Source organism: Plecotus auritus (assembly GCF_963455305.1).
Source record: "Plecotus auritus genome assembly, chromosome: 12".
Taxonomy (NCBI): domain Eukaryota; kingdom Metazoa; phylum Chordata; class Mammalia; order Chiroptera; family Vespertilionidae; genus Plecotus; species Plecotus auritus.
In genome coordinates this window covers 14,702,218-14,725,445 of record NC_137778.1, presented here as the reverse complement: position 1 = coordinate 14,725,445, position 23,228 = coordinate 14,702,218, and the positions used below count along the sequence as shown (strand labels likewise).

General features: G+C 39.4%; 1 protein-coding gene across 1 annotated transcript in view; it reads right to left on the bottom strand.

Moving 5' to 3' along the window:
* Positions 1–23,228, bottom strand: part of PPP2R5A (protein phosphatase 2 regulatory subunit B'alpha) — a 76,730-nt gene that overhangs the window by 32,446 nt on the left and 21,056 nt on the right. The window contains exons 2-3 of the mRNA XM_080647933.1: positions 6,862–7,058; positions 4,433–4,534 (exon numbers count right to left, since the gene is read on the bottom strand). Coding sequence (XP_080504059.1) covers positions 4,433–4,534; positions 6,862–7,058 — 299 coding nt within the window. The remainder of the gene's footprint in view (positions 1–4,432; positions 4,535–6,861; positions 7,059–23,228) is intronic.

Below are 23,228 nucleotides of genomic sequence, written 5' to 3'. Positions count from 1 at the left end.
GGGCACTTAGGCTGTTTCCAAATCTTAGCTATTGTAAATTGTGCTGCTATGAACATAGGGGTGCATATATCCATTCTGATTGGTGTTTCTAGTTTCTTAGGATATATTCCTAGGAGTGGGATTACTGGGTCAAATGGGAGTTCCATTTTCAGTTTTTTGAGGAAACTCCATACTGTTCTCCACAGTGGCTGCACCAGTCAGGCCACAATGAATTCTTAATTGGAGCTCAATTAACTCCAAGTAGAATAAAGTCAAAGAGATCCACATCTAGATGCATCATAATCAATTCAGAAAAGTCAAAGACAAAGAGAAAATGTTCAAAGTAGCAAGAGAAAAATAACTTCTCACATACAAGAGATTCTAAGTAAAATTAACAACTGACTTGTCACCAGAAAACCATGGATGCCAACCCACCCAATGTGGCTCAGTGGTTGAGGCACATGCCTGGGTTGTGGGTTTGATCCCCAGTAGGGGGTATACAGGAGGCAGCCGATCAATGATTCTCTCTCATCATTGATGTTTCTATCCCTCTCCTTACCTCTCTCTGAAATCAATAAAAAATATATATTTTTTAAAAATATGGACACCAGAAGACCAGTGGGTTGACATATTCAAGGCTGTTAGCCAACAATTCTATATCCAGCTAAACTTTTCTTTAAAAAATGAAGGGGATTCAAGACATTTCCAGAAAAAAAACACTGAGAGAATTCATCATTAACAGACTTGCCATACAAGAAATACTAAAGGGAATCCTTCAGGCTGAAATGAAAGGACACTATATGTAACTCAAATCTATAGGAAGAATAAAGAACATGGGGTAAAGGTAAATAACTACATAAGTAAATATAAAAAAAAGTATAAATGTATTTTTTATTTATAACTCTATTATGTTTTACAAGAGAACCACATAAAGCAATAATTTATTGGTGGGCATATAATGTATAAAGAACTAATATGTCTGACAGTAATCCCACAAAGGAGTGGGATGGCAATGGAGGTATACTGGACCAAAATTTTGAACATTACTGATTTTAAGTTGGTATTCAACCAAACTAGATTGTTTTAAGATGCTAACTGTAATCCCTAGGGTAACCATTAAGAATATAAATAAAAAACTATAGCTAAAGAAACATGGCAATTAAAATAAAATGGTACCATAGAAAATACCTATTTATTATAAAAGGCAGTAATGGAGGAGGAGTAAAGGAATAAAAAAAAAAAAGTAAGACATATAGAAAATGACAAAATGGAAGATGCAAATCCTACCCTATCTGTAATTACATTACATGAAAGTGTATTAAATATTCCAGTCAAAAGACAAATATTATCAAAATAGATTTTTAAAAAACCATGATCTAACCACATGCTATTTACAAGAAACACAATTTAGATTCAAAGAAACAGATTAAAAGTAAAAGAATGGAAAAGCCCTAACTGGTTTGGCTCAGTGGATAGAGCCTCGGCCTGTGAACTGAAAGGTCCCAGGTTCGATTCCAGTCAAGGGCATGTACCTTGGTTGCGGACACATCCCTAGTAGGAGGTGTGCAGGAGGCAGCTGATCGATGTTTCTCTCTCATCGATGTTTCTAAATCTCTATCTTTCTCCCTTCCTCTCTGTAAAAAATCAATAAAATATATTTAAAAAAAAAAAAAAAAAAAAAAGAATGGAAAAGATATATCATGCAAACAGTAGCCAAAGGAGAATTGAATGGCCATACTAATAGCAGACAAAATAAACAGAGAACCTCTTACTAAAGTTATAATGATAAAAGCCACCCATAAGGACGATATAACAATTATAAATATATATAGCTAACGATACGGCCCCAGAAATACATAAAGCAAAAACTAATAGAACTGAAGGTAGAAATAGATGAGTTAACAACAGAGACTTCAATATCTCACTTTCAATAATGGATAGAACTAAACAGAAGATCAACAGGGAAATAGAAGACTTGAATCCTATCTGATAAAGAGAGAATATGCTAATTGTCACGCCCTCACAAAGATGGCGGCGCCCAGAGCCACAAGATGGCGATGCCCAGTCCCCTCAGCCCCCGGGGCGGCAGGTGCATGGCACAGCTGGGCCTGCCCCCAGGTGGGTCCGGCCGCTCTATGCACCTGCCTCCTGAGTCCCCCAGTCTCCTCAGACCCCCAGTCGCCCAGGACTGGCCCTAGTGCAGGCAAGCCTCGGATGGCAGCTGCCTAGCCGCCCAGGGACGCCTGAGGCTCAGGTAACCAGGGCTGGCCGAGGCTTGTGCTGCCAGCAGTGGCAGCAGCAGGTGTGATGGGGGCATCACCTTCCCCTGATTGCCGGGTTGCCTCCTGCCCCTGAGGGTTCCCGGACTGTGAGAGGGGGCAGGCTGGGGTGAGGGACGCTCCCTCCAGTGCATGAATTTTCATGCCCCGGGCCTCTAGAAACATTATAAACAAATAAGAGCTAACATTTCTATAGGATACTCCAACGGAATACACATTCTTCTGAAGCACACATGAAACATGCTCCAGGATAGACTGCTCTGCCATAAAACAAGCCTCTAAATTAGTGGTTCTCAACCTTTCTAATGCCGCGACCCTTTAATACAGTTCCTCATGTTGTGGTGACCCCCAACCATAAAATTATTTTCGTTGCTACTTCATAACTGTAATTTTGCTAGTTATGAATCATATTGTAAATATCTGTGTTTTCCGATGGACCCACAGGTTGAGAACCACTAGCAGGGTCACCTAAGACCACAAGATATTTACATTACAATTCATAACAGTAGCAAAATTACAGTTATGAAGTAGCAATGAAAATAATTTTATGGTTGGGGGTCACCACAACATGAGGAACTGTATTAAAGGGTCACGGCATTAGAAAGGTTGAGAACCACAGCTCTAAATTCAAAAGGATTGAAAATACTCAAATTATATTTATTATCCAACCACAATGGAATAAAATTAGAAATCAGTAACAAATGTGGGAGCCACAAATCTGTAGAAATTAAACACATCCAAAAGTAACTAATGAGTCAAGAAAGAAATCACAAGGGAAATTAGAAAAATATTTTGAGATGAATAAAAACAAAAAACACAACATATCAAAACTATGGGCAACAAATGTTAAAACAAAAACTTGTACATGAATGTTCTTAACAGCTCTAATCATAATAGCCGAAAAGAAGAAACCATCCTACTGTCTATCAAGTGATTAATGGATAAACCAATGGAGTATTATTCAGCCATTAAAAGTTATATGCTGATACATGCTACAATACTGATTAACCTTGAAAATATTATGCTAAATGAGAGGACCCAGACACAAAAGGTTACATACTATCTAATAAAATGGTAATATGCAAATTAACCATCACTCCATCACAAAGATGGCGATGCCCATAGCCACAAGATGGCGGTGCCCAGTCCTCTCAGCCCCGCCAGAGTCCCCCAATCCCGGGGCAGGGCGGCCGCTGAGAGTGGGCAGTGTGAGCAGCCTGGCAGAATGCTTGCTTTGTGGCCGTGGCGACGAGGCAAGCGTTCCACCCTAGGCACAGAGGGCCTCTGGACAGCGGGCATGGAGCAGCCAGGGGTGGGGGGGGATGCTTGCGTCGTTACCCCAGCAATGAGGCAAGCATTCCGTGACCAGCTGCAGATGGGCCTCTGGCCAGGCTAGGGCACAGAACGCTTGCATGATCGCCTCGGCAACGAGGCAAGCGTTCCACACCCAGCTGTGGATGGGCCTTTGGGCCGCTGAGAGCCTCTGGGCAGCGGGCGCGGAGTGGCCAGGCCCCGCAGAGAGCTACTGGTGCATGGATTCGTGCGCAGGGCTACTAGTATTATATGATTCCATTTATATGAAATAACCAGAACAGGCAAATCCATAGGCAAAGAGGATTAGTAGTTATCAGGGGCAGTGGGGGTGGTGGAATAGTTTGTGACTGTTAATGAACAGGGAGGTTCCATTTGGGGTGCTGAAAAAGTTCTGGAACTAGATACAGTACACTTTAAAACAATTTAAATGGTAAATGTTAAGTATATTTTTTGTTTTGTTTTGTTAATCCTCACCCGAGGTTACTTTTTTTTCATTGATTTTTTTGGGGGGGAGAGAGAAGAGAGAGGAAAAGACAGAGAGAAACATCTATGTGAGAGAAAATAGATTGGTTGCCTCCTGCACAAGCCCTGAGCAGGGACTAGGCGAGGGAGGAGCCTGCAACCAAGGTATATGCCCTTGACTGAATCAAACCCGGGACCCTATGGTCTGCAGGCCGACAATCCATCCACTGAAACAAACTGGCTAGGGCTGTTAGTGTATTTTATCACAATTTTTAAAAGTGAAAAGCAGTATTTTGGGAAAAGAAAATAAGGTTAAAAAACGTAGACACTCAGATCTGAGAGAGAGCCATAATTTCAGCAAAATATAAAAACTACCAATACATAATTATGTTCCATACTTGTATGTGAGGCCAAGAAGCCTCAAGTGTGGGTTCATCCTCCTCTGGATCAAAATCTGGATTATCACTTGGAGGAAGAGTACGGAAGATATTAGCACTGATCTGCAAAGAAAAATAGATTTATGTTCTTCGTTGTGTAATTGAATTCAACAATGCAAAATTAAATATTAAGATAACTTTATTTTAAAAAAAAGTTAAGTTGTGGCTATAAGCTTAGTTCAAAAACCTAGAAACCACTTCAAAATATGAAGGCAGGCATGTTTTTCTCTTTTCTCTATCCCATAACTCTGACTTCTTCAGATGCCAACCTTCTGAAGATTACAGATTACCTCTGGATTCCTCTTCCTTAAATTACAAATGGTTCTTTCCAAGTTTTGTGTTTAAAAAAGTTGGGCAGGGGAGGGAAGTTTGGGAGGAATGCATAGAGTTTTCAACTCTACCTATCCTTAACTTGATTCTCTTCACCTTTCCCCAACTCCCCCCATATTCTAACCCAGCCATTTACTTATCCTATAACACAAAGGGTTTGATAAAATATTTCCATTCATATATATATATATATATATATATATATATATATATATATATATATATACCACACACACTAAAAAAGAGGGAGGTGGTAGAATGTCTTCACTACTATTATAGACATAGTTTATAATACCTCAGGATGATTTAATTTTCTATATTTCATCTACTCTCAGCCTTTTAAAAAAATTAATCTCTGAAATCAGAATGTAATTTGAGAGTTTTCATTTCACATCAATGAAATACAGAACTATTTATAATTTCATCTTTCATATTGTCTGTCTCAGTACCGAAGTATACTATATATCCTTTTTCTCTAGCAAAGGATAGATTGTGGTTCCAACTCACAATTCTTTGAAGAATGATGAACAGACTAACAGACCAAATGGTTAGTCAATATTTAAGGCCATAGTATTGAGGCGTTGTTCATTTGAGATAAACTATTTGGGGAATAAAGGATGAAACAAGGAGTATTTGGTGATATAAGCAAATTTCCAACCATCTTATGAAGTGGCATCTATGGTAAGCTAAAAAAACTGCTAACAGTTAATTACTATAATCATAGACTTGGAAAAAGACACACACACTTTTTTACGTGGGGAAAAAAATCCCAAAATTTATTAGTCTATAGCAATTACAGAATCATTTGACTCAAATTTTTGAGTACTTTCAATAATATCTAAGTAAGTCAACAACTTCATAGAGATAAAGTATCTTTCCCAGGACTTTCAAAATTCCTGAATACAAACCATTTGAAATCAGTGAAATATTGGTGGGAATATTGCTTTTCTCCCTGAACATTTTTTAAGCAATAAACACAAAATAAAAAAAAAAAAAAACAAAATAAGAGGCCTATCAATATTTACTATTTATGTTCCTAAACAATCACACCTTTTACTGTCTTTGGGAGTTTAGAAAGCCAATTTCATTTTAATTAATGTTCTCTCTATAGCTAATCTTTAAAAAAAAATGTAAGGCTTTTTATTCATTTAAAAAAACACACAAATCCACCAAAATGTCCTAAGTCCTTTTAATTGGTCTTAGTACAATATGATAAAGAAAACAAATTAGTATATCAGGGTAAGATTTAACTTTTTTACACATTTTGCTCTTTCCCCAGAACATATATTAGGGAACGGGAAGGAAATGAAGGCAACTATAGGTTATACTTGCTATATACAAACTTCTATACTTGGGCGACATTTAAGCTTAAATTATGTACTCAGTGACTCTCTAATTATTCCAACTGATTTTTCTGTATTTTGTTAGTATGCATTCAAAAATCACAAATTCTAAACAAATGTCTATTGTCTGATGGAGAATAAGGTTGATTTATCAATAAATAGTATCCTAAGCAATCTTGCTTTAACAAAGTTGGCAGTATTTTTCACACCAGATACTTCAAACATTTATATTATTTAACTTCTTATCCTGGGTTTTGATTATTATTCAAGTGTTATAGAATCTACAAATATTGTATTAAAAAATGTCCTAAATAAGAATTTTTTAGGCCTGACTCCTATATCTACCATTGAAATGTGGAGAGCCCCAGCGTTTTCCATTGGGCTTCTCTTCCCCCTTTAGACTTTCTCTCTCAGTGACTATTAAGCCCCATAATATTAATTATCTAACAATCTGTATAATCTTGAGCCTACATCTTTCTCCTAAGCTCTACATCTGCACTACCCAGTATGGCAGCCACCAGCCATTGTGGCTACTGAATTCCCCAACTATTATAAGCAATGTCAGCATTATTGGAATGAATGGATAATTTTTCAAATGGACTATCTATTGAGTAAATCAATTATTGTATACTTAAATAAGACTTATTAATTCATATTTACACCTCAGATCTTACTTGAATTTATATAAATCTGAGGAACATAAGTCTAGAGGCTTACCATTTTTACTATATCAGAATACGCTGATTCAACAATTACACCACGATTAGTTGAAACATACTCAACCAGTTCATTCAGTGTTGCTCTTTTAATTTCTTTGCTCTTCAAGTCTGAAACAGAGTCCATGAAATCAAACAGTACACAACACTGTTGCAACTTCTGACAGAAGAGTTCTTGTTGTTCATTTGAAGTGGCATCTATAAATAAAAATAAAGAAAAACTTAGAAATAACCTACTCAGAAGTTTATATGCTTATTCATTTTGTAGAAACTAATCACATACATACAACTTTTTTCAAAAATCTAGTGAGAAATTTACCCATCTAATCCCAACATTCATGCCAGAAAATGGGATTTATAATGGACTCTTCCTTCATGCTCACTACACACAACCAAGCATTAAATGCTATTGATTCTGTATCTATTATATATCTGGAATCTATCCTTTTCTTGTCATTTGCACTGTCATTTTAATGATTCTCATCATCTCTCATCTAGATTACAGAAATGATATCCTAGCTGTTCCTCTTGCCTGGTGCCATAACCACAACTCCTGATTTATTCACTCAACTACCTCAAAAGCTAAAAGCTTGCTAGAATAAGAATCAATCTGATCATACTCAGTATTTTTCAAATATCTTCCACAAATTACAGAATGAAGCTCAAACTTCTGAGGATCGTATATAAAATGCAGCTGTATACTGTCAAGTCATCTCTTGACACTTTCTAGCATGCAACTTCACTTTGGGTAAACCATAATCCTGGAAATTTCCTGGCAAATTTTATTTTTTCCTCTATCGTGAATGCCTTTTCCACATTCCCACTGTGGGAACTCTCTCCATTAAGTTTCCTCATATGCATATTCCCCTCTCAAAAGCTTTCTCTATGGCACTAAAGCTAAATTGGTTGGTTACTCCACTTATACCCAATGTACCATAGGTGCATATCTCTATTTTAGTATTTACTAGAGGTCCAATGCACGAATTTATGTTTGGGTGGGGTCTGGCCGGCCCAGCCCAAATCGGCCAATCTGGGCTGGTCCTGTTGGGAGGAGGAGACGGAGAGAAGTTGGCCAGTGGGCCCACTCCAATCATGGCCTGATAAGGGCTGGGTTGGCTGGGGGGAGGGGCTGGGGGCCAGGCCCCACCCCTGAATGGGGCCGGGTGAGGCTAGCCAGCCAGCCCCACCCTGGATTGGTGGGGGGGGCTGATTGGAGGCAGAGCTGGCTGGGGGGAGGGGCCACAGGGGATTGGCCGGCTGGCCCTGCCCCTGATCGGGGTGGTGGAGGCCCATCAGATGGGGCCGACCAGGGGGAGGGGCTGCAGGGATCGGGGTGGTGGGGGCCCACTGGGGGCAGGGCAGGCCGGGAGTGGGGGGCTGTAGGAGGTTGGCCAGCTGCCCCCGCCTCCTATTGGACGGGGGGAGGGGTGATCAGGGGCAGGGCCAGCCGGGGGGAGGGGCTGCGGGCCAATCAGGGTGGTGGGGGCCCATTGAGAGCAGGAAGGGCCGAGGGGGGGGGTTGGCCAGCTGCCCCGTCCTCGATCAGGGGCGGGGCCGGTTGGGGGGAGGGGACGGGGAGGTTAGCCAGCCAGCCTTCCCCCACCACCTCAGCCCCGATCAGCCGGTTTGCTGGCCGCAGTGGGCGTCATAGTGACTGGTCATTCCAGCATTCCGGTTGCTGGCTTTTTATATATATAGTTTTTTGTGGCAATTATATTTTACATGTGTAACACTCCTAGAAAATATGAGGCCCTTGAAGACAGGAAACAAGTGTTATCTTTATCTCTCCCTCCCCAATCTCCCTCTATCTTGAATCTAGCACAGTTATCTGGCACAAAATAGGCATTCAATAAACGTTGACTGTTTTATCTTCTACTTATTACAAAATATGGGCACATTATATTGATTTGATTGTAACAAACCTAATAAATCCTTTTGTTTCCAACATTCAAAAATAATAATAAAACTTTAATTCCAAACTTTCAAATCTGTAAACAAGGGCTTTCAATTAATTTAAATTTATTGAACTGAGATTACATTTTTAAAAAACATTTCAATATAAACAGTCCTTGCATTACATCGGACTCGACGTACATTGTTTCGTGGTTACGTTGCCATCTCCCATTTATTTATCAAAAAAAAAAAAAAAAAAAGTTCCATCATTTCGAGGTATGTACATATGTATTTTATGTTTTTTATTATTTATTTACCACAAGTAAAGGTCAGGAATTATTATCTTTAAATTTTTTTTACTGTTTCTCTTCATTACTGCTGTTTATGTGCTCCATTGAGTGACGTAGGTGCTTATGCAGGTGGGTTCCGACTTAGGGTGAAAATCGCATTACGTCGCACCGTAGAAACAGATTTCCTATGTAACCCGAGGACCTATTGTACTGATATTAAGCTCATGATATATAAAACTATTCCTCCATTCAAGACCAGTACCTACTTTATATAAGATACTGGTAGGAATTTTCATTAAAATGATAATGTAACCAAGGGTGCCTATGCTTTTTATGTTTCTACTAATTTTAGAGAAAGAGGAAGGGAGAGGGAGAAATAATGATTGGCTGCCTCCTGGGGATCAAGCCTGCAACCCAAGCATGTGTCCTGACCAGGAGTGGAACTAGTGACTTCTCGATGCAAGGGAGGATACCCAACCACCCAACCAACTGAGGCACACTGGCCAGGGCATATGCCTATGCTTTTTAAATTCTTAGGGGATAGGAAGCTAGTGAAATTACTTTGCAACTATATTCAATTTGCTGTTCTTAAAAAGCTGATTTAGAGCCCTGGCTGGTGTAGCTCAGTTGGTTGGAGTGCTGACCTGTATACCAAAAGTCAAGGGTTTGATTCCCAGTCAGGGCACACACCTGGGTTGTGGGTGTGTAAGGGAGGCAAATGATCAATGTTTCTCTCTCACATCAATGTTTCTCTCTCTCTCCTCCTTCTCCACCCTCCTTCCCTTTCTCTCTTCTCCTCTCTCTAAAATTCAGCGAACCTCTCATCGGGTGAGAATTTAAAAAAAAATTTCTTTAGATAAGGTACTGCTAAAATGTAGCAGGTCAGATATCCTAAACCCATCTTGATTGGTCAATTTACTCAATAATAACTTAAAACCATTTTTACAATAAAACAAATGTGAATATTATAAAGAATGACAAAATGCACATGACTTCTGAGGTAAAAATATAAAGATTCTTAAAATTTTTTAAATTTGCTGCAGTCCATTTGTGGCTATACCAGAAATGTCCCTGTGGTAGTTCCATACTTACAAAGGACTTGTATAACACTCACTGTTCCAAATTCAATAATGGCCCTTTGCTACATGAAGGTTGAAGTCTACAATCCTGACTGGCATGAGAATCCATGTAATATGAAGAGTACATTTTTTTATTATCATTTCAAATAAAGTTTTTTATTTAGGATCACCTTAATGAGGTCATCAGACACAGCCAGTCCTATTCTCTCTTTCCTCCCCCTACCACCTCCTCAATGTAAAATCATTCCTCTTCCTGTTCTCCAAAGGCCAATACACCTTTATTCAAACTCTTTTCCCTACCTGAAATAACTTACTAGATTTCCTCTCCTATGTTTCCAAATCCTACTCATCCTTTAATAACAAACTTAAATCTCATATTCTCCATAAAACTTCCCTTAGCTAGATAAGGGTACAGTGATCCCTCCTCTCTTTTCTGAACATCTACTGCACTCACATTCTCAATCATACAGTTGAGTACAGATTAGTATCTTTAGACTTGTATTTAACAAATATTTCTTTTATCATCCCCCTCCCAAAAAACTGCAGGTTCCTCAAAGACAAGGATCAGTTGCTGAACAGGATTTCCTTTTCATTTCTTTTACATCTAATATAGGATATACTAGGTGTACCGGTTAATAATGCAGATTTTTTTTCAATAGATAGAGTTACACATATGTTGATATATATGCGATATGATATGTATGCTATTTTGTTGTATTGACAGTAAGCTTCAAAACTTCATATGTCAAATTTGCTTAAGGTGTTAACATCATAGATTTTTTATGCTTAAAAATGTCAAATTTCGTGCCAAAAAAAGAGCATTTGCGGGAAGTTTTAATTCATTACTTTATTTTGAAGAAAAAGTTATCATATACTTCAGGAAGCTTATGGTGAACATGCTCCATCTCAAAATACTTGTGAACACTGGTTTAAATGCTTTAAAAGTGATGATTTTGATGTGAAAGACAAAGAATGTCCAGGTCAATCGAAAAAGTGTGAAGACCAAAAATTACAAGCATTATTGGATGAAGATGCGTGTCAAACTCAAAAACAACTTGCAGAAAGATTAAACGTTGCTCAGCAAACAATTTCCAATCGTTTACAAGCAATGGGAAAGATTTTAAAGGAATGAAAATGGGTACCACATCAACTGAATGAAAGACAAATGGAAAACGAAAAGTCATCAGTAAAATGTTGCTTTAACGGTACGAAAGAAAGTCTTCTTTGCATCCAATTGTGACTGGCAATGAAAAGTGGATTTATTTTGAGAATCCCAAATGCACAAAATCATGGGTTGATCCAGGTCAACCATCAATATCGACTGCAAGGCCAAATGGCTTCGGAAAGAAGACAATGCTCTGCGTTTAGTGAGATCAGGAAGGTGTGGTGTATCATGAGCTTCCCAAACCAGGTGAAACGGTTAATACTGATTGCTACCGACAACAAATAATCAATTTGAACCACGCTTTGATCGTGAAACAACCAGAATGGGCCAAAATTCACGGGAAAGTAATTTTGCTTAATAATGACGCACCATCACACACTTCAAAACCAATTAAAGACACGTTAAAAGATCTTGCCTGGGAAGTATTAACCCACCCGCTATATTCACCAGACCTTGCTCCTTCGGATTACCACTTGTTCTGATCAATGGCACACGCACTTTCTGAGCAGCACCTCAAAACATATGAAGAAGTGAAAAATTGGGTCTCTGAATGGTTTGCCTCAAAACAAGAAACGTTCTATTGGGACGGTATCCACAAATTACCTGAAAGATGGGGGAAATGTGTAGCTAGCGATGGGCACTACTTTGAATAAAGCACTTTTGATGTTTCATTTGAAATTATCCTGTTTTCTTTGATTACAAAATCCGCCATTATTAACCGGTACACCTAGTACAGTGATTGGCAAACTGTGGCTCGCGAGCCACATGCAGCTCGCATGCTGCGGTTGCCGCACTGTTGACTAATGAGTTTGCCGACCACTGACCTAGTATAAGGAGTTGGAAACATATTTGATGCTTAAACTCCAGATATGAAGAATAAAAATTATGCAGTGAAAAACAGTCCACAGAACAATGAAAAGTTCAAAATTGGTGTTGGATATCAAAATGGCAAAACTAGTGTTTATGCTTAAGAATTTATAATGCCCTGGCCAGTGAGGCTCAGTTGGTTGAGCATGTTCCATGCACTAAAAGGTCGCTAGTTTCTCTTATACCACGTGTTAGCTACATCACATGCTAGATAACATGTTAGAAGACAAAATGATTTTCAGACAGGACTGACAAATAGTAGATTCAAGAACATGTTACATACAGCCCGACCGGCATGGCTCAGTGGTTGAGCATCGACCTATGAATCAGGAGGTTATGATTCGATTCCCGGTCAGGGCACATGCCCAGGTTGCAGGCTGGATCCCCAGTGGGGGACATGCAGGAGGAAGCTGATCAATAATTTTCTCTCATCATTGATTTTCTCTCTTTCTCTCTCTTCCTCACTAAAATCAATAAAAATATATTTTTTAAAAAGAACATGCTACATATAAAAATGTTGGTTTCTTTTTCCGGGCACCTAATTCTTGAGTCTTTCTGGAATGAAATTAATGTTTTGCACAGCTTCTCCATTCAACAATCTATTTCTTAGTCTAAAGATTTATTTGAATTTGTTTATTCTCTTCCAGAACTATATCCCAGCATTACCTAATGCTTGGGTGGGATAGGTCAGATCTGGATCTTCCCAAACATTAGAAATATTTAGAAAGCAGTTACCATTTCAACTCCTTTGGCACTGAGTTAAAATAGAAGTTTCCAATCCTCAATTTTTAGATATTGTAAAATAATCTTTTTACCTAACCTTTCTTATATGTACATTTACCATTGAGCAGTCCACTATGCTATGTAAGTTATAATACTACTGCTAACATTAGTGCTTCCTTCATGCCAAACATAGCTCTGTTTCATATGTGTTAATTTATTTAACTTTCAAACAATCCTTTGAGATTGGTTCTAAAAGTGATGAATTCCCACCCTCAAGTGATTTAGAGGCAAGTTGGGAAATATAAAACATAAAATAACTAGAGGCCTGGTGCATGAAATTTGTGCATGGGTGTGGGGTCCCTAAGCCTGGCCGGCGATCAGGGCCGATGGAGGCCTTCCGGCTGCTGGCCGGGGCCTTCCTTCATTCCATGCCACCCCCTGGTGGTCAGCACACATCATAGTGAGCAATCGAACTCCCAGTCTCCTGGTGGAACTCCCGAGGGCACAATTTGCATATCAGGCTTTTATATAGATAGATAATGCTATCAGGCAATAAACAAGTATAAAAGACATTGCCATTTACCATATAGATACAACCAATTCTCTACATAATCTGGAATTAAAAAGAATTTGGGAGTGCTTACTAGATTAAATGTAAACAAACAAATTAACCAATCAACTATAATTAATTAAAAGTAGGATAGTTATAGGTATTACAAGGTATTTCACTGTTATATTTTAGTACTTTGTGCTGAGTTTCTTGGCAGCAAAGGTGAAACAGGTGTAGAAGAGTAGACCCGATTGTAAAAGGTAAGTTAAATGAGAGAGGAAGGTTGCTGTTATCTACCAATGGATGGCTTACTTCAAGACATGAAATATTTTTATACAGGTCAAAAACATTTTTATGATTGCTATCCTAGTAAGAAAACATGGTGATGATGGTTTTCATCATTAAAAAATTATGAAATATTTTGCAGTTGCAAATGTTTAATATGTCGCAACTCTTAGGCACCTTTCTGAAACATCAGTTATACTGAATTTTCTCATTAGAAAAAAAGAAAAGGAAAACATTTATTTCAATAATCTGAAAAAAGATCAGACTGTGTTCTGGCTATATTTCATAAATATGAATAACAATCTGAGAAAAAGAATGCATAATAATTGTTTGTTAAATGTAAGAAGCACTGGCCACTTTATAGTTCAGCTTCACCATTACAAGAATGCTTGAAAATAGTCTGTCATACTATTGATGATTCAATCTGACAATAGCTTACATTTAGGCAGTAATGCCACATATTGTTTTTACTTGATAATTTTTACTGAGCTAATGTTGATTATCCGTTTGCCATTTTCATTGTGGATAATGTCCATTCAAATTCCTATGATAGGAATTTCGCTTACAGGTTTAAAAATAAAAACACCTCTGGAAACACAAGTTTAAAGGAAAAGTTCAGAACACCTTACTTACAGTGTTACATCACATAGCAACTATGGATGCTGATAATGTAATTGTTTTGTATCATGCCCCAAGTACAACACAGTATTTGTTCAGTCTCCTAGATATTAATTACCAAGATACCCAAAATTTTTGTTGGAGTTTAAACCAGGTCTTCCTGAAATGATGACATGTATCTATTTCAAACGAATTATTAATTTCTTCCAAAATGTGTAAATGTATCAGGAGCAAATAGATATTTAAAATCCTAGTGACTGCCATTTAAATGAAGAAAAAAACACATAAACCTGTTAGGATATTTTGACCTGCCTAAGTATTTACCTGGGAGCAATTTAGACCACTGATTATTATCATAGTGTATCATATTCAACAATTTAATTTTTATAAACATATTTTTATTGATTTCAGAGAGGAAGGGAGAGGGAGAGATGGAAACATCAATGATGAGATAGAATCATTGACTGGCTGCCACCTGCATGCCCCCTAATGGTTATTGAGCCTGTGACCTGGGCATGTACCCTGACCGGCAATCAAACCAAAGGTCAATGCTCAACCATACTGAGCCACACCAGTGGGGTATATTCAACAATTTTAAGTACCTTAAGTCTATATGTTGCTTAAAGGAAACTTGATTACAGCTTAAGAATCCTATTCTATACTAGAAGCCCGGTGCATGAAATTTGTGCACTCGGGGGAAGGGAGGATCCCTCAGTTCACCACGCACCCTCTCACAGTCCGGGAGCCCTCAGGGGATGTCCGACGGACAGCTTAGGCCTGCTCAGGAGTTGGACATCCTTAGTGCCCACCACTGCCACTGCATTTGCCAGCTGTGAGCCCGGCTTCTAGCTGAGCGGCGCTCCCCTTGTGGGAGCACACTGACCACCAGGGGGCAGCTCCTGCGTTAAGCGGGACCAGGCCGAAACGGGCTCTCCAACATTCCCCAAGGAGTCCCGGATAGCGAAAGGGCGCAGGCCAGGCCAAAGGAGCCCACCAGTGCATGATCGGAGCCTGGGAGGGACACAAGAGGTTGGCCAGCCTAGGAAGTACCGCAGGAGGACTCCAGTGTGTGTCCAGCCTGTCTCACTCAGTCCCGATCGGCTGGACCCTAGCAGCAAGCTAACCTACCGATCGTAGCGTCTGCCCCGTGGTGGTCACTGCATGTCATAGTGAGCTTATATCCTATCTAAAGGAAGAGTAATATGCAAATTGACCATCACTCCTACACACAAGATGGCCGCCCCATGTGGTCAAAGATGGCTGCCCCCATGTAGACACAAGATGGCCAGCAGGGGAGGGCAGTTGTGGGTGATCAGATCAGCAGGGGATGGCCGTTGGGGGTGACTGGGCCAGCAGAGGAAGGCAGTTGGGGGAGACCAGGCCTGCAAGGGAGGACAGTTGGGGGAACCAGGCCTGCAGAGGAGGGCAGTTAGGGGGGACCCGGCCTGCAGAAGAGGACAGTTGGGGGGGACCAGGCCTGCAGGGGAGAGTAGTTGGGGGGGACCGGGCCTGCAGGGGAGGGCAGTTAGGGGTGACTGGGCCAGCAGGGGAGGGCAGCTGGGGGGACCTGGCCTGCAGGGGAGAGCAGTTAGGGGTGACCAGGCCTGCAGGAGAGGGCCATTGGGGGTGACCAGGCTGGCAGGGGAGGGCAGCTGGGGGCGACCAGGCTGGCAGGGGAGGGCATTTAGGGGCAACCAGGCTGGCAGGGGAGGGCAGTTAGGGGCAATCGGGCCGGCAGGGGAGCAGTTAGGCGTCGATCAGGCTGGCAGGGGCGTGGTTAGGGGGTGATCAGGCTGGCAGGCAGAAGCAGTTAGGGGCAATCAGGCAGGCACGCAGGCGAGTGGTTGGGAGCCAGCAGTCCTAGATTGTGAGAGGGATGTCCAACTGCCCTTTTAGGCCCGATCCCTAAACGGGCAGTTGGACATCCCTCGAGGGGTCTCAGATTGGAGAGGGTGCAGGCTTGGCTGAGGGACACACACACCCCCCCATGCATGAATTTCGTGCACTGGGCCTCTAGTAGGATAATAAAAGCCTAATATGCTAAGTGTCCAGTGGTCCCATCAGCCGTTCAACCAATCAAAGCATAATATGCTAATGATATGCTAAGGCCGCTCAAGCGCTCACTATGATGTGCACTGACCACCAGGGGGCAGACAGTCGACTGGTTGACCAGTAGCTATGATGTGCACTGACCACCAGGGGGCAGACAGTCAACTGGTCGACCAGTTGCTATGACATGCACTGACCACCAGGGGGAAGATGCTGACTGGTAGGTGAGCTTGCTACTGTGGTCCAGCCGATGAGGATTGAGCGAGATGGCCGGACACGCCCTGGAACCCTCCTGCAGTCCCTCCCTGGCCCTGATCATGCACCAGTGGGGTCCCTTGGCCTGCCTGGCGACCTCTTACAATCCGGGACCCCTCGGGGGATGTTGGAGAGCTGGTTTCAGCCTGATCCTGCAGGACAGGCTGAGGGACCCCACGGGTACACGAATTTGTGCACTGGGCCTCTGGTGTTATATAATGACCTGAAACACCAATTTACATTAATTTTTTTCAATAACATCACAGCTGAAGATTTACTAAAAGTGCTCTTATAAAAATACTAGAGGTCTGATGCATGAAAATTCGTGCAAGAGTAGGCCTTCCTTCCCCTGGCTGCTAGCACCGGCTTCCCTCCGGCACCCGGGACCCAGGTTTCGTTCAGGACGCCGCTGGCAGGCACCTAGGTCCTGGCTGCTTCCCTCTGGGTGCCACCAGTAGGCACCCGGGACCCGGGCTTTGCTCCAGCCCCGGCTTCATCTGGAAGGACGTCTGGAATGACGCCTGGAAGGACGTTCGGTCTAATTAGCATATTACCCTTTTATTATTATAGATAACCAAATCCCCAATGTAAAAAACTCAGCATAAAAATTATGAAAGATACAAGAAAACTACAAAATCAAGGAATGATCTAAAAAACAAAATGTGCCTTGCTTTGCAAAATACATAGTTTAAATCTGACTAGAATATGAGTTTTTTTACACACATCTTAATTGTCTTCCACTTTATTATGACTGAAATTTGATCCCACTAAAAAATTCTTACCACTGTAGAAATCCCTGAGTGGTCTTAGGCAAAGGGAGAATCAAGACAACTCTATGGAAGTAAGGCATTTATTTCATCTTTGGAGAATTATTAAAACAACTTTTAAAACTCACAAAAGCCCTGCTAGGTCATCCCTAATCTCTAAATTATTGTTGTTGTTTTTTCAATACCAAACTTGAAGATATATCTGCTTACACTTCAAAAATACTGCTCTAAAGAACTGTTTTACAAAGTGTGGGTTGCAACCCATTGGTTGGTAGTAAGATCGTTTTACTGGGTCACAAGCAGAAATTTAAAAAATATATAAAATATCAGCATGTTGCACGTACGAGTATTATTTGATAAAACTGTATATGAGTACTGAGTTGTAAAATTAAATGTTTCTTACTATAGTTTGAAGTAAAAAATAGTTTGAAAGTGCTGTACAATATGTAAAGTACTATACCAATAAGATACCACATTACATAGCATGCCACCCAAAATCACAAACCAAATCTGCAATGCACCTGAGATTCAAATCACCTAGAATGCAATAAAAAGTATGACTATACTTACTGTCTTTGAAATATCAATTGTTCCTTTAACAGCTATATTCTAAATCTTTGCCCACTTATAAATTCACAATGCATTACTTTAAAATGTCAAATTTATCTCCTCCCCTTTACTCAAAATAAAAGTAAACGAACAAAAATATATAAACCCACAATAACAAAGAGAATAGAAGAATGGGCTCCTAGGCAACAGACTTCAACAAATTCCTGGAAAACTCAAAATACATGACGTGGTAAGTGACAAAACCAAAACAGAGAAAGTCACATCTTAGAATAAACAGGGGATTGCTGACAAGGTTCCTATAGAACTCCAGAGTAGAAAAGCCTGGTGAAATAGAGGTTGGGATTAAAACATAAACTGAAAATAGGGGAATTATATAAATCTATAGGCTAGACACTCTGCTACTCCACTCCAAAAGAGAGTCACGCACTCATACTCTAGGCAAATATTAGTAAAAGAAAGAAAAAGTGTTTTTGAAGAAAATGTATAGTTCCAGACAGTCATACATTCTAGCTTTTACCTAATTCCCTGCCCAATTATTCTAAGAAAAGCAGCTAATATACCCCATCCAACTTCTAAAGTAACTTTTTGTTCACTCATACATATTAATAGAAAATAAAGATTGCCAGACACTCAAAGAAAGCCTATACAAGAAAGAAAACTAAATAAACAGGGGGTAAAAGACCCAAATTGAAGTGATAATTTAGCATATCACTGTGAAATTTAAGGTTTAAAAGAATTACTCACAAAAGAACCAGAGTTAGATTATCCATCAGATTTATCAGCAAGAATGAAGCCAGAAGACAATGTGGCTATGCCATTAAAATTCTAATGCTATCTCCAACATTTACAGGGAACTCATACAATTTAACAAAAGGAAGATAAACAACCCAATCAAAAAATGGACAATGGACCTAAATAGATACTTTTGGAAAGAGGACATAAGGAAGGCCAAGAGACATATGAAAACATGCTCAAAGTCACTAATCGTCCGAGAGATGCAAATCAAAACGACAATGCGATACTATCTCACACCTGTCAGAATGGCAATCAACAACAAATCAACAAATGACAAGTGCTGGCGAGGATGCGGAGAAAAAGGAACCCTTGTGCACTGCTGGTGGGAATGCAGACTGGTGCAGCCACTGTGGAGAACAGTATGCAGTTTCCTCAAAAAACTAAAAATGGAACTCCCATTTGACCCAGTGATCCCACTTTTAGGAATATATCCCAAGAAACTAGAAACAGCAATCAGAAAGGATATATGCACCCCTATGTTCATAGCAGCACAATTCACCATAGCTAAAATTTGGAAACAACTTAAGTGCCCAACAGCAGATGGTTGGATTAAAAAACTGTGGTACATCTACACAATGGAATACTATGCTGCAGTAAAAAAGAAGGAATTCTTACCATTTGCAACAGCATGGATGGAACTGAAGCATTATGCTAAGCGAAATAAGCCAGTCGGAGAAAGATAAATATCACGATTTCACTCATTTGTGGAATATAATGAACAACATAAACTGATGAACAAAAACAGATCCAGAGACAGAGAAGCATCGACCAGATCATCAAACCTCAGAGGGGAGGTAGGGGAGGGTGGGGGTAAGGGGGAGAGATCAACCAAAGGACTTGTATGCATGCATATAAGCCTAACCAATGGACACAGATCCGGGGGGGGGGGGGGGGCGGGTGGTGGTGATGGTGGTGAGGGCATAAGTGGGGGTGTGGGGGGGAATGGGAGGATAAGGACACATATGTAATATCTTAATCAATAAAGAAAATAAAAATTAAAATTAAAAAAATTCTAATGTCAATACAGAACTCTGTAACTAGCCAATAGTAACTATCAATAAAGCACTAAGTGTTCAATAAGGGCACTTTCAGACCTGCAAAAACAGTACTTGAAAAATTTAGCAACCTCACAACCTTGCTTAGGAATTTATATGAGGATCTGATGCAGCAATAAGGGGAAAAGACAAAGGAATAAGGGAAGCCACCCAGGAAAGCAATAAAGACCTAGAGAGCACCTGGGCCATTTAGAGCAGGAGGAAAAAGGCCACATGCGAGTGGTCTCTACACGAAGATGAACAGTGTATCTTATATATGGAGATCTGGAGGGGAAAAAATTGAGAGTATGTTAAAGGTACAATAAAAGGAAGAGACCCAACTAGAAACTCTAGGAAATCCTTAAAAATCTATGTAAGGAAATGTAATAATACATGGCTCTGAAGTCTATACAGTCACACAACATAATTCTTGTTAACTGACTTTTCAACTTTTAGAATTAACTTATAACTTACAGAAAACTTAATTATAGCTATAGAAAATGTTACAAAACTTAAAAATGTAACATAAACATGACTAAAGTTAAGGGTGAAAGGAGAGGAGGTGAAACTGAGTGGCACTTTCCAATTCACTTCCAATTAATCCCCCCTTTCATATACTATAACAGCGGATACTTAAAAGTTCCTTGAATGGTCTGTTTGCACATGTACTGGTTGGAATGCACTCTCCCATCATTATTCTTCATTCTCTTCAGAAGCAAATAAATCCAATGCACATCAAACACTAACCAATAAGAAAAACTTAAAGGAACTGAAATCTATCAGAACCATTAAACACAACTATATGCCTTATTATGAGATAGAGAATCAGGCAGGATATTTTAGCCTAATACTATTAAATATTCATAAGACTTCCCTTGTTCTCAATCCATGCTTAAGTGTCCACAAATTATTTGACACTCCTCTCTTCAAAAGGTGAAGTTTATTTCTATTTATGTGCATGTGAGCTGGACATAGTGACTTGCTTCTAGAAAACAGTCAGTATTTCAGAGGTGATGCTACATGACTTTCAGGTCTTGGTCATAAAAGTGAGGCTACATGACTTACAAGGCTGATTCCTCCTGAAAAGATCCAGTCACAAAAGTTCTCCAGGTACACAGAATAAACTACGTGAGGAAAATAAAATCTATGTAGTTGAGTGTACAGCCTGGATGACTACACTGATTCATTTGGTATTAGCAAACATTGTAAGAAATTTCTAAAGTAAATTAAAATCTTTAGGAAAACATTGTATGGATGTATAACATTGTGCTCTTTGGTGTTTATGAAACCTATTAAGGAAGACTGAACCATTAAATCAAGAAATCTTTAAGTTTGCCAACAAGCATGACGTTCATGATAAATTTTCAAAGTCTGAGTCTATTCCTCTGACTTATACACTCAGACACAAGGTTTCTTTTTATCATACACAATACCAATACAAATTAACCAAGCTCATAAAAGTTATAAATGCCAATTTATTAATTTAGGATGAGAAATTATTCCCATGTACTATATTAGAATATTCTAATTATGTGTTCTGAAAGCAGACCTACAGGAAAAGCCAAATCATAATATTTGGTATATTAATTTTCTATTGCTTAGTAACAAATTATCCCAAATTTAGTGGCTTAAAACAATAATAATTATTATCCATCATAGTTTCTTTGGTCAGAGATTCAGACAGGACACAGCAGGGACAACCTATCTCTGCTCCAAATGTCTAAGGCCTCAGCTAGAAAGCTAGGGGCTGAAATCCTGTGAATGCTAAATCACTCATGTCTGCCAGTTGATTCTGGCTTCTGGACTAGATGGCAATCAACCAATAGGGTATTTTATTGGAAATTAAAGAGTTGCTCTTAAAATTTATTTGGAAAAATAAAGAGTCAAGAATAGTCAAGATGATTTTTAAGAAGATAAAGAAGGGAAGAGTCACCTTATCACAGAGTAATTAAAACTACATGACATTGTGCAGGCACAGACAAAAAGACCACTGGAAGAAATAATAAAGGCCCCTCGAAACATGCCAGTGTACATATATAGAAGGTTAACATGTAATAGAGTTGGTGTGTTGTTGTTTTTAATATCAGTAGGGAATTTTAAAAATTCGATAAGTGATGTTAGGACCACTGGCTATTCATATAAAAAAATAAGATCCGCAAATCAATAAATGTGATACATCACATAAACAAATTGAGAGATAAAAATCACAGTCATATCAATTGATGCAGAAAAAGCATTTGACAAAATCCAACACCCTTTCTTGATAAAAACTCTCAGCAAGGTGGGAATATAGAAGGATCATACCTCAACATAATAAAAGCCATATATGATAAACCCACAGCCAACATCATACTCAATGGGCAAAAACTAAAACCATTTCTCCTAAGAACAGGAACAAGACAGGGATGCCCACTCTCACCACTCCTGTTCGACATAGTACTGGAAGTATTAGCCATTGCAATTAGACAAGAAGAAATAAAAGGCATCCAAATTGGAAAAGAAGAAGTAAAGCTGTCCTTATTTGCAGATGACATGATATTGTACATAAAAAACCCGAAAGACTCCATCAAAAAACTATTAGACTTAATAAATGAATTCGGCAATGTAGCAGGATACAAAATTAATGTCAAGAAATCTATGGCATTTCTATACACCAATAGTGAACTTACAGAAAGAGAGACTAAAAAATCCCATTTACCATCGCACCAAAAAAATTAAGATACCTAGGAATAAACTTAACTAAGGAGGTAAAAGACCTATACACAGAAAACTACAGGACACTGAAAAAAGAGATAGAGGAAGACGTAAACAGATGGAAGAACATACCGTGTTCATGGATTGGTAGAATCAACATCATTAAAATGTCCATACTACCCAAAGCAATCTATAGATTCAATGCACTCCCCATTAAAATACCAACAGCATATTTCACAGACCTAGAAAGAACTCTCCAAAAATTCATCTGGAATTTAAAAAGGACCCCAAATAGCCACAGCCAATCCTGAGAAAGAAGAACAAAGTAGATGGGATCTCAATACCAGATTTCAAGCTGTATTACAAAGCCACTGTTCTCAAAACAGCCTGGTACTGGCACAAGAACAGATATATAGACCAATGGAATAGAATAGAGAACCCAGATATCGACCCAAACCACTATGCTCAATTAATATCTGACAAAGGAGGCATGAACATACAATGGAGTCAAGACAGTCTCTTCAATAAATGGTGTTGGGAAAATTGGACAGATACATACAAAAAAAATGAAACTAGACCATCAACTTACACCATACACAAAAATAAACTCAAAATGGATAAAGGACTTAAACATAAGATGGGAAACCATAAAAATACTAGAGGAATACACAGGCAGAGAAATTTCAGATATATGCCGAAGCAATTTCTTCACCGATACCGCTCCTAGGGCAATG